Source organism: Amphiprion ocellaris, chromosome 2 (genome assembly GCF_022539595.1).
Source record: "Amphiprion ocellaris isolate individual 3 ecotype Okinawa chromosome 2, ASM2253959v1, whole genome shotgun sequence".
Lineage (NCBI taxonomy): Eukaryota > Metazoa > Chordata > Actinopteri > Pomacentridae > Amphiprion > Amphiprion ocellaris.
In genome coordinates this window covers 10,608,897-10,625,240 of record NC_072767.1, presented here as the reverse complement: position 1 = coordinate 10,625,240, position 16,344 = coordinate 10,608,897, and the positions used below count along the sequence as shown (strand labels likewise).

At 38.8% G+C, this 16,344-nt stretch overlaps 1 protein-coding gene and 1 long non-coding RNA gene across 12 annotated transcripts in view; one reads left to right on the top strand and one right to left on the bottom strand.

The window, feature by feature from the left end:
• Window positions 1-8,880: 8,880 nt before the first annotated feature.
• LOC129347775 (uncharacterized) lies at window positions 8,881-14,723 on the bottom strand. Its single transcript, XR_008600023.1, has 2 exons — window positions 14,585-14,723; window positions 8,881-12,604 (listed from the first exon to the last, which is right to left on the bottom strand). It is a non-coding gene; the product is annotated as an uncharacterized LOC129347775 (long non-coding RNA).
• Window positions 10,048-16,344, top strand: part of pde4dip (phosphodiesterase 4D interacting protein) — a 170,594-nt gene continuing 164,297 nt past the window's right edge. For 6 of the 11 annotated variants that reach the window (XM_055005984.1, XM_055005959.1, XM_055005989.1 and 3 more), the window contains exon 1: window positions 12,439-12,671. In XM_055005984.1, coding sequence (XP_054861959.1) covers window positions 12,454-12,671 — 218 coding nt within the window. In that variant the 5' untranslated portion in view covers window positions 12,439-12,453. Of the gene's footprint in view, window positions 10,207-12,438; window positions 12,672-14,833; window positions 14,976-16,344 lie in introns of those variants that run through there. The other 5 variants (XM_055005971.1, XM_055005963.1, XM_055005960.1 and 2 more) reach the window with 4 other exon arrangements.

Sequence of the window (16,344 nt, the reverse complement as noted above, 5' to 3'; positions counted from 1 at the left end):
ATCGATCTTTTTCTTTCTTTATCCCCTTGTTTATTTCTAATTAACTTTTACTTTATTCCCCCAACACACACACACGCACACGCGCGCGCACACACACACACACACACACACACACACACACACACACACACACACACACACACACACACACACACCGCCTGCAGTGATCTTTGTCCCACTGTCAGTGCCACATGATAACAAATACTTTATTAATGAGTGGTTTTGGAAAGGAGCTCGGCACAAAAAAATAGAAAGTCTGAAAGCAGTCTGAGTGAAATACAGCACAGCTGCTAACAGTGTGTGGTTTGGGTGAACAACCAAAAGAATGTCCTGAGATGTGGAGTTTCCACGCAAAGTCAAGTTGACTGAGAGGTTGCACTGTTTGTGTGATTAAGTCACTTTTATTGCACACTTTTCATAAACACAGATGCAGACTCGAATACACCCTCTGTTGGATTGTAAAAGCAACAAAATTAACTTCAAATCTCAAGGTTAAAGTTGATGACCATATGTACTGCACTTCCATTGCCAACATGTGGTTGTTTTTCTGGTCCTCAGAAACAAAGAAAATCTGGCTGCCTTTTCCCATTAAAAAGATGCTTGTTGTCTCTGAACATGGGCAATTTTTCTGTTGAAGCCCCAAGTCATGTGATTCTCTTTTAACCCTTGGGGTAAGTTTGGTTTATTACAGCTTGATGGTACGAGTAGGTCCGTGCTTGTACCATCACTAACCAATTAAATGCTGACATCTGTAAATACAGTGACATTGCAACAATTCAAGTGCAGCAGGGTAGGAAACAAGCCCAGTATGCTTCAAAGTTATGTCTGGATAAATTTTGCTGTTTGCATTCACTCAATGCAAGGAGCATTGATCTGGGAAAGGCAAAAAAAAAAAAAATAAGAATTTGAAAATATAATATACAGCCCTCCGCCTACAGCTCTACCTTCTCCCCTTCTCCTGCTTTGTTCTAAGCACCTCCCACCCAACCGATGAACATGCGCTTTTAACCTACGAGGATAGTCAGGTCAAAAGCCAGCAACCATTTGTGACGTCACCCAGGTTTCAAACCTCACTCTGCCAAGTGAAATTCCTCCATCTAACCCAATATGCCATCACAAGGCACAGCCAAGGTGGACTTTGTTGGTATTTATACCACCTCACCTGATCTGGGTAAAGCACTCTGACTGGCTAAAATCTCCTGTCACAAACCTTGACACACAAAAGACAAAGAGTTGCTGGGGAGTGATCAGGGAACTGGTAGGATGACGCCAGTATTGAGATTCTGAGCAGATAGAAACCCTTTATATGCGGATGGATAATATGTACTATGAACTTATTTTTGATAAACTTGCTAAACCTTACAGCTGCATTCAGACTACACAATATTAGACAACACAATATTTTTGTGCAATAAGATGGTTACTGGATCACACTGGGTGATTACAGTCATCAAATCTCTCTGGTCTATATGCTTGACTTGTTGGTCCGAACAATCATAGCGTGCCATCTCTCACAACCCATGTGATGTCATGTCAGGAAGGTGGTGCCAGGGACTGACCACTAAAAGATGTAAGCAAATGACAGCATCCAAAGCAGTGTGTATGATACTGATTGCAGAGGTCTCCATAGGTCACCCCAACAAGACAATGAATTGTTGGTTAATTTGGCCTGCCACTTCATCATGTAGAGGGCTCTGTGTTGCTATTCAACATCCTTAATTGTAAAAATATATGCAGATTTTGTAATAGTTAATTGTTCAAATCATGACACTGAATGTGCCAAGGGACACTGACTCCAAGAGAATCATGAAATAAAGTCTGATGGGCAACAAATATTAGCAGTCCAATGATCTGAAAAGTTGTAAACAAGCCAGCAGTTTATATAGATCATCAAAACCATTTTATGTGGAAGTTAAACTAATAGCGAGCATACTTGAAATCAGGGACATGCACAGACAGTTTGAGTTGTAGAACCAACTCAATCAGAAAAAAGACAACCTTGTTGTGGATGGTACTTCACTGTATAATCCAAAGGCAGAATTTGATTTTACCGCTTTTCATATCTCCATGAATGAACACTTCAAAATGTTTGTCAATGACATTTCCTAGGAATAGTAATATTACGACAGTATTTATTGATATATTGCTATATGGTAAATGTATCATTTGATGATTGTTTTTGGGTAGTCATTAGCCATCAAAAATACTCTCAAGAAAACAGGCCTCCTTCACAATTATTCACTTATTTACAAAATTCCATGATATTTTGTTTATAATGCTTTACTTGTAGGGCTGCTTGTTGTCTGAATCAGCTCTGCAAAGTTCTGCTCACTTTAGCTCTCATCCCTTGACCTGTTGTCTCTCTGTTATATGTTGCCTTCAAATGGAACTCATGATTGCACATGGGAATCTGAGTACAACAATGACTTGGCCTTCAAGTGGTAACATCAGCAGCAAATTGTGAAACCACTGCTGCAAGGCAACAAAACACGGCCATACTGATATATTTGATGCCACTGTAACCAAGCTAGAATGTAGGTAACATAATAAAAGGTAACAAAAATACAAAGATATAAAGAAAAGGTGAGGCAGACATGATAAGATCATGACCAAAAACTCTGTATTTTGAAAATTATAATATATTACTTACCATCCACTGTAAAGTTAACTTCCTTTCCTCTACCATTTCTGATAATGTCAACAAACAAGTCACAATTCATAAACTCTGAGGTTTTTAAGGATTTCCACTTGGAAGGTTGTGAATATCACAGGAGAAAGGAATTCAAATAGGCTTAAATATGACCCAATCTGAAGGCTCCAGAGGTCTTCTTCTACTGTTGCAAGGCATTACCCAAGATTAATATTATATTATATTGTGCATTTTGCTCCATCTGGTTTTCTGTTAGTGTTAAAAAATGCAGATCTTAGCTGTTAATTTAGTAAATACCATTATTATAGAGATAGAACTGATGGACACAGCTATAACAATACTATTGAACTCGTAATAAAATGGGAATAAAACTTTAAATTCCACTCCACATGGTAGACATCTGAAAGAGATTTAAAACTGCACAATGGTAGTGTAAACCTAAATGTCACATTTCCCATGCTGTATGTAACATAGTGACAAAGATAGTTTCTGTCTTGTCCTGGAACTAACTTAATTATGGTGTAATAAATGCTTCTGGCTTGACTTAAATGGCTGTTATGACCATTGGGTCTTGGATCAATTAGCATTTTAATTCTATTAGTCCTGCTGAGGTCCAACAGGGAAACAACCACAACAACAATTATGGTGAGTGATATGACATTTGCTCTGAGACACCATCACTATATAATCGTTGCTAGAGCTCATATTCCTGAATGGCACACGAACTATTTTGGGGATTCTGCGTATGACCTGGGAAATATGTAAGAAGTCTCAAGAGCACAGACTTTGAATGACTACATGAAATACTACATTACTTGTCATGAAGGCCTTATGCTATACCACTAGTGTTTTGAATTCTTTCTGCCTTTATAACAGATTTTCATGACCAAAGAAAAGCAGGTCAATGGTTTTAAATGACAGTGTTATCAGTTTGTGAGATTCCAAGCAGAGCTCACTATCAGATGCATCCGTCTGCTGATGATGGATGCCTGACACATTGTTCAAACTTCTGACTCTTTGCTTTGAAAACTGCAAATCCCTGCTCTACGACGGCTCCAACACATATCTGAAAGAAGCTTAAACCGGAAAAATCATGTCTAAAAAATGTCATTAGAATCTGTTTCATCATAAGAGGTATGATTTTGACTACTTTGACTGTTGTGACGTTTATTCCTGTATCTCATTTCACTCATTTCAGCCTGCTCAACTCCTCGACTCCTCGATCTTCCACCCTCCAGCCCTTGACCCAGAAATTGATCTTTGTGCATCATAACAAAGGACATCTCATTTCCAAAAATGCAAAGAATTGAAGATTGAGGAGGCTGCTGGAGGAGCTAAGAGCAAGAACGCCCAGGTGTATCCTCACTGTGTCATCTTGTGAAGTATTTTATGCACCCGTGACATACAAGATGTATTACACACAGCTGAAATACACAGACAAATTAGGATAAAATATATAATAAAACATATAATAAAACAATGGACAGGTGATTGGCTGTGCCACACTTCACATTTACTTGATGTGGCTTTTAAGTGATGCTGTGAGGTGAGGATGTCTCATTTTGTTAAAAACTTGCTGTCTTGACTCCTCTCTCCTCGCAACAACTTTTCATCTCCTCTGCTTGCATCTCTGGTGGGAGGATGTGTAATTATTGAAGTGAGATCAGGGGATATTCCCTCCCACCAGAGATCAACCAGAGGAGGCTGAAATAAGTGAAATGAGATGAGCCTCGTGTCATCTTTACAGGAACTGGTCCTCACATTATTAGACGTCTCACTCCCTCTGGTGGACACTGATAGGCATAGAGCTGCAGGTCAGAAAAAGGACTGTCAAAAACGCTCATTGCCTCTTCCAAAGCCAGTCTTGCCCTTTAACATGTCTGCAAGATCGTATTCTTATGAAGTAATACATTCAGCAAGTGCAAAAACATTTTTTTTAAATTCTAAATTAGATCTTTGAAAATATTTAAGATGCACTCACCAGGTTTTCTGGAGATTTGTGATGAGTGATGAGATTTACAATTTGATGAGAAGTGAAACTAATTTCCCCTGCTATTTTGAGGAAAATAATACTTGTTAGCAGACAAAGACTGACCTCATAAGAAAGGCTATTATTTATTATGAGAAATAAAACACAGTCTGGGCTCAGAAATGTCCTTATTTTTGAAAGAAAAGCAGCTTTTTCAATGAAGATAACATTAAATGAATGACAGATCCAGTCTAGACATTGTTAATGTGGTAAATGACTATTCTAGCTGGAAACAGCTGATTTTTAATGGAATATCTACATAGGGGTACAGAGGAACATTTCCTGCAACTATCACTCCTGTGTTCTAATGCTACATTGTGTTAGCTAATGGTGTTGAAAGGCTAATTGATGATTAGAAAACCCTTGTGCAATTATGTTAGCACATGAATAAAACACACACACACACACACACACACACACACACACACACACACACACACACACACACACACACATATATGTATTTTAATTTATTTTTGACATTTTTTTTCCTCCTCACTCTGTTCATGTTCTTCTGTGCTGTTGAGGCAGAGGAGGAAAACCACCCAGTCATCCATAGCAGAGTTTTCTTTGATGCACTGCATATTGGCCAGTTGGACATGATTATTTGGAGAAACATAAGGTAGTTAAATCACATTTGCCAGTTGTGGGCACATGTTACAGGTCTGGGTATGTACGTTGGATGTCCAAACAAGAGAGATATGCTTGTGTGTTGAGCATGTGTGTTTACAAAGGAAAGTATTAAAGAGGGTTACAGTTTATTTGTGAGCTTTTTGATCAGTGTCGAAACTTGAGCCAGTGAGGAATGTTTCTTTTTTTCATTTGAAGGCACTTGTAACTTTCTGCAATAGTTTTGGTTCAGCTGGAACTTGTGAGCGTGTTTGTGTGTAAGCATGTGTTGTCACTAATGTAGAAATGGGGGCGAGCTATGAAATGAATACCATTGTCACATCTTGTGCCAGAGTAAATTCCCCATACAAAACGAGCAATTTAGAGCTGACGCCTGCCGTGGAAAATCTGCCTTCAATTTTCCCCCACTGGTGAATGTGCACGCATTCACCCTTCCAACTCTTTCTCTCATTCACACACGCTGTGTGCAAACCAAAGGCCGAGTTCGCTCCCTCATACAGACACTAACTTGGAGATCTAGTTGGCCTGCAGCAAGTGGACCCCACAGTTTATTTTTTTCTCAATTATCCATTTAGTGTAAGTGGCAGGCACCTGATGGGCTCCATGCCGAGAGGAAATGTTTGTATTGTTCTTATTTAACAATGCTATTTAAACTAATACCTGATTATCGAGAGTGAGTCACCACTGGAAAATAGATCTTTGAGACAGCTGGCTCTGACACTGCTCTGTTTCTTTGTTTTTCTAGTTCCAGTAATCACCTCTTATCATCACAACTTCTTTAGGCACATACACGCGCAGACCATTTTCACTTTACTTTATTTACTTGAAATGCAAGGCATTATTATTATTATTAGCTATTGGAGTGCATTCCTAGAGACACAACTCCTGGATCTGTACTCTTGGTTAATTTGATTAGAACCGGCTCGAAATATTTATGTAATAGACTGAGGACCAGGTGAGAATAATATTTCTGACTGACATACAAAAACAATTTTACCATCACAGATTTTGTTAGTTAGTTTGTTTAATTATTTAACCTTTATGTAACCAGGAAAAGTTTCACTGAAATCAAGAATGTCTCAAGAGTGTCCCGGTCAAGACAGGCAGCAGAGAGGGATAGAGAGGCCATTAGTCACTTCAATGGACTTATTATATGCAATTATTTAATGTTACCATTACACTCCTTCACTTATTTTATTTCCAAATGTGAATGCATTTTCAAAGAACTGCTGGTAACATTTTGCAAATTTTGCAGAAATTTTAACCAAATTTCTTAATAAATGGTAATGAATTGATGGAAGGTTACATTCTCCTCATTGGTCAATACATTCCCAGGTGCACTCAAGTGGGCTGAGAATAGAGCATTAGAGCTATCTCTTCTTAGCTGACCAAATAGTGCACGAGAAGAGTCTTACGCCTTTGATTTCACTCATTACATACTAACACAGAGACATCTATGGTTGCATATTGTTGTTATTATACCGTTTTCTAGTTGCTTGGATGTCTCTGTTTCCTGGACCTGTGTATAGATACACAGTAGATAGGTGTCAGTATGTTCCTTATACACTCACTGGCCACTTTATTAGGTACACCTTGCTAGTAAAAGGTTGGACCCCTTTTGCCTTCAGAACTGTCTTAATTCTTCACAGCATACTTTCAACAAGGTGTTGGAAACATTTTTCAGACATGTTGGTACATATTGACATGATAGTATCAAACAGTTGCTGCTGATTATTGATTGCACATTCATGATGCCAATCTTCCATTCCACCACATCCCAAAGGTTCTCTTTTGGATTGAGATCTGGTGACTGTGGAGACCATTGGAGTACAGTGAACTAATAGTCATGTTGAAGAAATCAGTTTGAGATCATTTGAGCTTTGTGACATGGTGCATTATCCTGCTGGAAGTAGCCATCGGAAGATGAGTCCACTGTGGTCATAAAGGGATGGACATGGTTAGCAACAACACTCAGGTAGGATGTAGAGTTTAAATGATGCTCACTTACAAAGCGGCCCAAAGTATGCCAAGAAAATATCCCCCACACGATTACACCACCACCAGCCTGAGCCATTGATACAAGGCAGGATGGAGCCGTCCTTTCATGTTGCCAAATTCTGACCATCTGAATATCGCAGCTGAAATTGAGACTCATCAGACCAGGCAACTTTTTTCCAGTTTTCTATTGGCCAATTTTGGTGAGTCTGTTCGAATTGGAGCCTCAGTTTCCTGTTCTTAGCTGACAGGAGTGGTGTGGTCTTCTGCTGCTGTAGCCCATCTTCTTCAAGGTTGGACACGTTGTGCATTCAGAGATGATATTCTGCATTCCTTGATTGTAACCAGTGGTTATTTGAGTTACTGTTGCCTTTCTATCATCATGAACCAGTCTGCCCATTCTCCTCTGACCTCTCACATCAACAAGGCATTTTAGTACACAGAACTGCTGCTCACTGGATATTTTCTCTTTTTTGGACCATTTCTGTAAACCCTAGCGATGGTTGTACATGAAAATCACAGTAGACCAACAGTTTCTGAAATAGTCAGACCAGCCCATTTGGCAAAAACAACCATGCCACGTTGAAAGTCACTAAAATCCCCTTTCTTCCACATTCTGATGCTTGGTTTGAACTTCAGCAGGTTGTCTTGATCACGTCTACATGCCAAAATGCATTGAGTTATGGCCATGTGATTGGCTGATTAGCTATTGATTGATTGATTGAATTCTTTATTTTTGTGTCATACACACAAGTGGGCCCAACACTCGTGAGTTTACAAGACACTAATATTGCAGCAATAGCATTGCAGCAACACATCCAAAACGCACATTATTCGGTGAGGAAGAGAATGATTGCCACACTGGCGCATGCATCGGTGTGGTGACAGCATGTATGTCTGATGGAGGATCTCCACAAAGTTAAGTTTTTGACTAGTTTTAAGGCAACATGGTACTCCAGCTGCAGTATGTCAGAGAGAAAAACCGTTTGGAGGATAGTCAGGGGAGCTGAGAGGGTCATCAGAGTTTCGTTCCCCTCTGTTAAAGAACTTTTCTAGAGCCGCTGCAGGAGAAGGGCATTGAACATTGTCAGGGACTCCTTCCACCCTCTCCATAAACTCTTTGAACTGCTGTCGTCAGGCAAACATTTCCGGAGTATCAAACGCAGAACCACCAGACTGATCAACAGGTTTGTTCCTCAAGCTTTTGGAATACTGAACTGCCGATATGGATTTGCACACACATCTGCCCCTTATCCTGGAGGAATGGTCTCTCATCTTGCCTGTACTACTGTTCTATGTATAGCAAAGTGATTACAATAAAGCTTGATTTGATTTGATTTGATTTGAAATCTTTCCAGGGTCACTGTAAAATGAACCTCTGCTCTAATGCTGATACTGAGATGTCTTTCTTCATCTCAGGTGTCTCATAATCACTGTGAATAACTTCTGCGTGAAGCTAACAGAAGGAAAACCTCATGTGGTGTTCTTCATCTGGTTGTGAAGAAGGAGACTGACTGGACGACATCCTCAGTGAACCACTTCCGGTTTAGGTTTCACTTAGAGAAGCACAGACCAACTCTTTCAGCAGTTTATTATTCTCTGTTCTTTGAATTCACAGGTATCATTTATCAACCTTAACTTAATCTCAGCTGTTATAACATAATTACAATACAGAGTACATGTTGCTGTCATTTATAGCAGATATGCTGAATTCAAACATCAAAATATTCAGGCAAAGAGCTTCATTATTACCTTTACTGCACATTAAAAAACTACTTTATTTTATAATTCTATAATTCTGTAATAAATGGATGAAATAAATAATGTGTTGCCTTACAGTGAAGTGTAAATACTTAAGTTGCAACATAGATTTACATGGGATAAGCGCCTTACAAATGAACATACAGAGGGCAACATACAGAAAAAGGTTCTTCTCCCCACCCCCCGTGGTCTAGTTCAACACCACTGTAAACTGCAACTCATCAACATTGTTGCATTTAAATTACCACCCCAACTGAGCATTATTATTTTTGTGGATGTAGAGTTTATGGCTATGCTGCTAAATACATATGATTTGAAAATGTTATCTTTTTAATCATGATGAGCTAAAAGGTATTTTATAGCTATGGTTTCAACATTTCAGGTGCTAAATATTTTCACAATTTACAAGAAAGCTAAGCCTTGCTTAAAATTATTCCAAGACTTTTAGAGATTTAAAAAACGAGTCACTCAGTTATTCCTTTACAGTGACATAACATTAGTAGACATCTTTTAGGCCTACACCTATTGTAGCCTTTCTGTTCCCCCATTACACTCGCGTTCAATTATACCAATCTATTTAATTGTAAGATGAAAATTGAAGTTGTTTAAACCTACAAATTTCAACAAATAATACTAAAGATGGCAATCTAGATCTGTGTATGACATCTGAGCACAGCCCTGATCTCCTGTCCTATCATCCATTCAGCACCTTCTTCCATGGACTGATGAGCCTCCCACATGCCAAAAGTAGATCACGAGGCTCATGCCTTTGATGTTTGGATAGACAGCATTGCTGGGAAGGACAAAGAGCATCACCACATCCAGTCTGTCCTTTATTGGGTAGCGAGAGAGTGTGGGTGGGTGGGGGTGTGTCCTCTATGCTACCGACCAATGAGCTGCAACAGTAGCATCGGCAGTGGTGTCTGAGCAGCAGCACCTCTCTGACTCCAGCTGCATGGAAGAATTAAGGTGGCTGGCGGAAGGATCCAGTCCACTCTAACCGGGGTGGGAGAACAGAATGCTCATTAAGGGATACTGGTGCATGGATGTGAGCGGCAGATCCATTGGAGGTGAATTGAAGAAGATGGAGAGGAGACTGCTGCTGCCACCGTGACACACCATCCTAGTCAGGGGCAGAGAGGTAATCAGGGATGTCATCTGTGCTGCCATGTAGAAACGTTTGAGGTGAACTACATCAACAATTTTAGTGCAGACTTTGAGCATTGCTTAATCTAAGTTTAAATGTACCTACAAGTGGACAATTTAATGCCTTTGCACTGTGTTTATGGTTCTGTTATTTACTGGCAGCAGGCACACTGCTGTGTTATTAGGATCCAGTGTGTTCAGTGCATAACAGCAGTCTGCTGGGTCTACAGGAAGTGTCTGATTGATGAGAATCAATTACTCCCTGGGGGGTAAAGATTTATTGATTTCTTAGTTGTATGACATCCAACTGGCCCAATATGGGGTTCTATCCATACTGTAGGTTTCCATGAAAAGGCATATGCTCGTGTTTTTAATAGAGTAGCTCTTTTGATCAAGTTTACAGTCGGTGTTTTGTTGTTCTAATAAATAGAGGCCCGGACATAGCGGGAAAAGCATATTTCTGCATATAAAACATTGTGCTTTGAAAAAATGAATGGCGTGTAACAGGTTTGGACATACCTTAATATGTCGGACATTCTTACAAGTACAAGAGGCCTAAGTAATTGTGGGTAACTCTTCTCCTAATGGGCTTGTGCCATGGTTCTATTACAAAGAAGTTGATACCATGAGGTACCTGAATCTGACACACTTCTGTAAGTTTGGAACCACAAAGCCTGCATATCATCCATCCATCCGTCCATCCATTATCGATACACTACTTAACCCTCATTAGGGTCATGGGGGGCTGGAGTCTATCCCAGGTGACTTAGGGTGAAGGCAAGGGACACCTGGACAGGTCACCAGTCTATCACAGAGCTACACATTCAATACACAAACAATCATATTCACATTCAGACCATACGCATCACAGACTGCATAAAAATATTTACAGAACATGTATGCAGTCTATGATGCACAGCAGCCTTGTTCTTGTCTATGTGTTGAGCTGTTGCATTATGAACTTGCTGAAGGCAAGAAAGTGATGAAAATATATCCAAGCAGTCTTCAGTTATCAATGACTTCTATAACTCCTAATTTTCTATGCTGGAATAATTGAAACACACGAGTCTCAAACACAAACAAACAAAAACAATCATGCATTTGGTTTATAGTCTTCTGGAAATATGTAAAAAAAAAAATCTACATATACGGGCTCCCAGATAGCCCTACAGGTTGAGCAGGTGAGTCATAAACAGGGGCTATCGTCCCTGACGCAGTGACCAGGATTTGATTCCAGTTCACGGTCATTTGCTGGATGTCCTTCCTCGACTCTTCTCCCCATGTTTCATGTCTCTCTCTCTGTCTATTACAATAAAAACTAAAAAAAAAAAGAACTCTACATTTATATACAGCAGTGTTAATTTTTGGTAAACATCCTTTGATTACTTTCCCTTCAATTAGGGGATTTTGGTAGCCGTCTACAAGCTTCTAGTTGTATCTCTGATCACTCTTTCTTGGCAGTATTGGAGCAGTTCAACTAAATTTAATTTATTTGTTTAATTGTAATTTGATAGTTTTCTGAAAACAGACTTGTTTCCTTATCACAGTCCATAGGTTTTTGTTGGGGTTTAAGTCAGGACTTTGGGAAGGACAGTCTAAAACCTTAATTCCAGCCTGATTTAGTTGTTTTTTCCTGAAGAATGTGGAGATAATCCTCCTCTGTAATTATTTCATTATATATGTGTAAAGCACCAGTTCCATTGGCAGCAAGACAATCCCTGAGCATTATACTGCCACCACCATGCTTGATGGCAGGGTTGCCTCACTTTCTCTCCTCCAAACATAATTCTGGTGTTTGTGGGCAAAAAGCTTAATTTTGTGTTCCATCTGACCACAGAACGTTCCTCCATAAAGCCTTTCCTTTGTCCATGTGATCAGCAGCAAACGTCAGTTGACCCTTAAGGTGTCACTAGAGGAAGATCTTCGATCAAATACTGTTTAGAATCCTGAATGAGGTAAAACTACTTTGTTTTTTATTAACAAAAAAAGCTAAATTTCAGAGATATGTGAAAAAAATAGACTTAATAGATTTTATGTAGTAGAAATGAGTTGTTTTTCTTTCTTTAAATGATCATTGTCTTTGCTATTGCCTTGGGATCCCAAGTCCCAGACTGGGAACTCTTGTCTTACACTATAATCATGACATACATAAAAAAAAAAATGCAAAAACATTTAAGACTCCAAAAGGCCCCGAGCAGTAAGTCACACTGAGTGAAGGGTTGTTGTTTTGGATAATTGCAGCATGTTCGGCTCAGCAAAAGGAAACTTCTCAGTCCAGCCCCTGATGTTCTGTCTCCTCCAGAACTGCAGCATTTGGTCCCACAGCTCCACAGCACCGTTGAGTGAACCAGCTGCATGTGTGGAATGTGGGGCTATGTGTGGATATCTCTGCTCTGGTCGAGAGAGCAAAAGAGAGGGGAAAGAGAAATTCCACGAATTTACCAAAAGCCAACAGGACAGGTATGTGTAGGTGACAGATTTCACAAAGCCCTGAATTTGGAATGTCTGTTGTAAAAGCCTCCCCATGCTGCATGCGTTTGATTTCAGGAACACTGTCTGTTTATAGGGCCATACTACATTTTTTGCTAGTGGGTCGTTATTGATTTTATGCTGGCATAGAATGCTGTAGTTCATTTCTCACTAGGTCTCTTTCCATTTCATATTTTTCTCAAATGTTAAATTTTAGTCAGTTATGATCACTGTGCTATTTTTTCTCTATTTTGTTGTCTTCTTCACATGAAAATCAAAAAGAGACTATTGATTGTTGCTCTCCACTGTCAGAGAATCTCTGCTTCATGATGAATTTCTTCAAATTTCCCGTTGTCCAACATCACTCCTGTGGTTGCCTTTTCATTGATTCTTGGTTCATGGCTGCTATCAGCATGTGTAGAGGTTCAGTTCACTCGCAGTCATGACACTCCAGTTTTTGTGCATATGTCGGAGTTATGTAAATTTTACATGACTACTAACCATCCAGAGACAATCCAGAGACCACGTTAAAAATCTTCCCCTTAAAGATTTCTTAGAAGTCTAATACTTCTGAGCTAAGAAATATTGCATTTATAAAGTACAACTAGAAATCTCTGAAGCCAAACAATGAAAAATCACAAATGTCTGATATGACTTTCTGCCTGATGGGAATCAGTATGGACAACTCTGGACATTTACAAAATGAATCTTGTAATTAATTCATTTATGTCTAGTTATGATAAAGTATTTTTAAAGCTGTTTTGTAGCAAAGTCAGTAATAAATCAGGATAAATATGATTTTGTGACTTGATATTGTAAAGAGCAAATACAAGTCTTACATACTGGCACACTGTTTCTGTTAAACTGTATTTTATTGTAGATGTTTCAGAATAAAAATCAAGCAGAGAATTAAAGGAAATGACAGCAAAAAGCAACAGTAAATAAAAATGGCAAATGATAGAAGGTCAGAAATCTGATTTATTTTTATTTTATTTTATTTTATTTTTTACTATACTATGATCAAATAAAGGTTTGCTTCTCAGGTAAATTCATACACTATGTGATTATTTATGAAACTATCAAATTACTTTTTTTTTCACATGCAGACCCACATTTCAGCAGACCACAACCTCTTGCTAAGAAAAGCACTGAAGATGAATTTCCACAAACACTGATCAGATTTCTGCTGCTGACTCTGGACCTGCCATTGCCTGTCTTTGATGTCGACCTTGCTCAACCAGACTCAGTGTGCTGCTCTGGATAGAGTTAGTACAGCTTATCTGTGATTCATTTGAGCTGCTTTCTCAAGAAACTGCTAATAGCCTCTCTTATATATCTAAGTTTTTTTTTTTTTTAAATTTAAAATGTGTCTTCTGTATGTATCTGTGTATGGCCCACAGACAAAAAGGTAAAGCAACTTTGTGTTTGCTTTACATTGGAGTGTGTGGAATCATACCTTGTTTTACCTGCTCCAACATGTCATACACACCTGCAGGGGAAGAGGTGATGCATAAACACACACACACACACACACACACACACACACACACACACACACACACACACACACACACACACACACACACACACACACACACACACACACACACACACACACACACACACACACACACACACAATACTCCTTGTGCTCCACCCTGCCTTAAAAAAGTACCACAGGCAAATAGTCAACTGACAGTTTAGTGACTGTTTTACAAGCAGTGGCAGGGAGTCATTAGTGTGGTTTGTACACATGCTGATACACACACACACACACACACACACACACACACACACACGCACACACCTAGCGAAGAGGCTGTTTGGGAACAAGTTGAAACAGATCACTCTTTCATGCTGAACCAGGCAGCCTCTGTGTACCTTTGCTCCCCAGTGGTGTTTACCTCTTCTCCTTCCTGCTCTCTCTGCCACGTCAAATGACTGCATGGGTGCTTGGCTTGCTCCTCCGGTAGCCTCGTGGCCAGACAACTTGACTGTGGTCACTCGACTCTGGGTCTGAAGAGTCAGATACAGCTGGCTGGAAGACTCCTGTCTATTCACATCTCTACTTTTTGCCACTGATATTTTTCCTTTGTCCGTTTACTGGAACTCGGCTGACACCTGGGAGATAAACAGATGTGGTCTGTGGAAACTGTCAGATTGAAGACTCATCCTTACCCAATGGCTTAGGAAATATATAAAGAGGGTCTGTCAGAGCTATGGGAATCTGAAGAGCATTTGTGTATTTCTTTAAGTTATTCAGCTGAAAATGAGTGGATTTCTTTATAGAGGAAGGTAAGGTTATTCAGCTTTTCTTTTGGTGAGAGTGTGAGGTTTGTAAGCTGTGGCTGTGTTATATGTGTTTGTGCATGCATAAGTGCATTCATGAATTCAATGTGAATAGAAAATGCTATCCTCTGCACTGAAAGCAGAAAAAATACAATAAAAAAAAGTTTTCTTTACTTTTCAGTAAAAAGGAGAGCCTTTTTGCCAGTAATACACAATGAGGTCTCGACTCCCACAAGTGGTTCCTGGATCCTCGGCAGCTATTGGCTGAACTAATTTCAGTCATTTCAATGAAATTGCCTTAACTTTCTTTGTTTATTCCTGACATCTGTTCAAGTCTGTTAATTACGACAGTGGATCCAATAATCCCCACATTCCCCTTTTCCCCTTAAAGCAGCTTAAGGGTTCATTCATAATAAAGTTATTGTATTATTGTATTGTTATTGTATTTTACTTCACACTAACAGTGTCCTATATTGCATATCATATATATATATATATATATATATATATATATATATATATATATATATATATATATATATATATATATATATATATATGTATTAGTGGTAGGCGTGATTTGAAAAATTAATCTAATTAATTACAGGCTTTGTAATTAATTAATTACATTTAATTGCAGTTTTGTCAAATAGCAATATTTGACACAATAAGTGAAGTTTTTCAATTCAAATAAAATTGTGGTTGACAGTTGAATCAATGAATAGACATGTACGTGTTTATAATTTAAAATTTATTCAAAAAAAGGAAAATAGGACATACAGAAAAAAGGGATTTTGATGACAATGCCTGAATTTAGTTGTTTTTTTCCACTGTATGGCACATAAATTCAGCATAAGTAGTTCAAGGAGCTTCAGAAAGTTGAAAATCCAGAGACTCATTCTGTTTTCATCTTTTCTGGGTCTAATAAATGGTATAATTTTAATGGCTCTTTTTATCGGAATATCAATTTTTATTTATGTAATTTTTTTATAAACAAGAAGTTAATAATTAAGTTATTAAAATAGATGTTTTCGTTGTTTAGGTTATTCCTTTTCCAAGGAGGCAGAGCCTCAATGGAGTAAAAACTTAAACCACAAAAATGTTTCAGTTCTATTTAGCTGCATTTTTCATCTGTCTGCTACGTTCACAGATTACTGCAAATCTAAGTGCAATTATAGCGATTATATTCAACATTTTAAGACTTTCTGTAAACTTAAGCACTGTTTAGAAACGTGGTCTATTATGGGATGGCTACACCGTTACCGTTAGCATGACTCGTAGCTAACGTTAGCTCTGGTGCTAACAGCAACATGTTTTACACTGAGGTGATACCGTCGGCTTGAAGTGACGCAGTGATCAGAAAACTCTTTGCTGT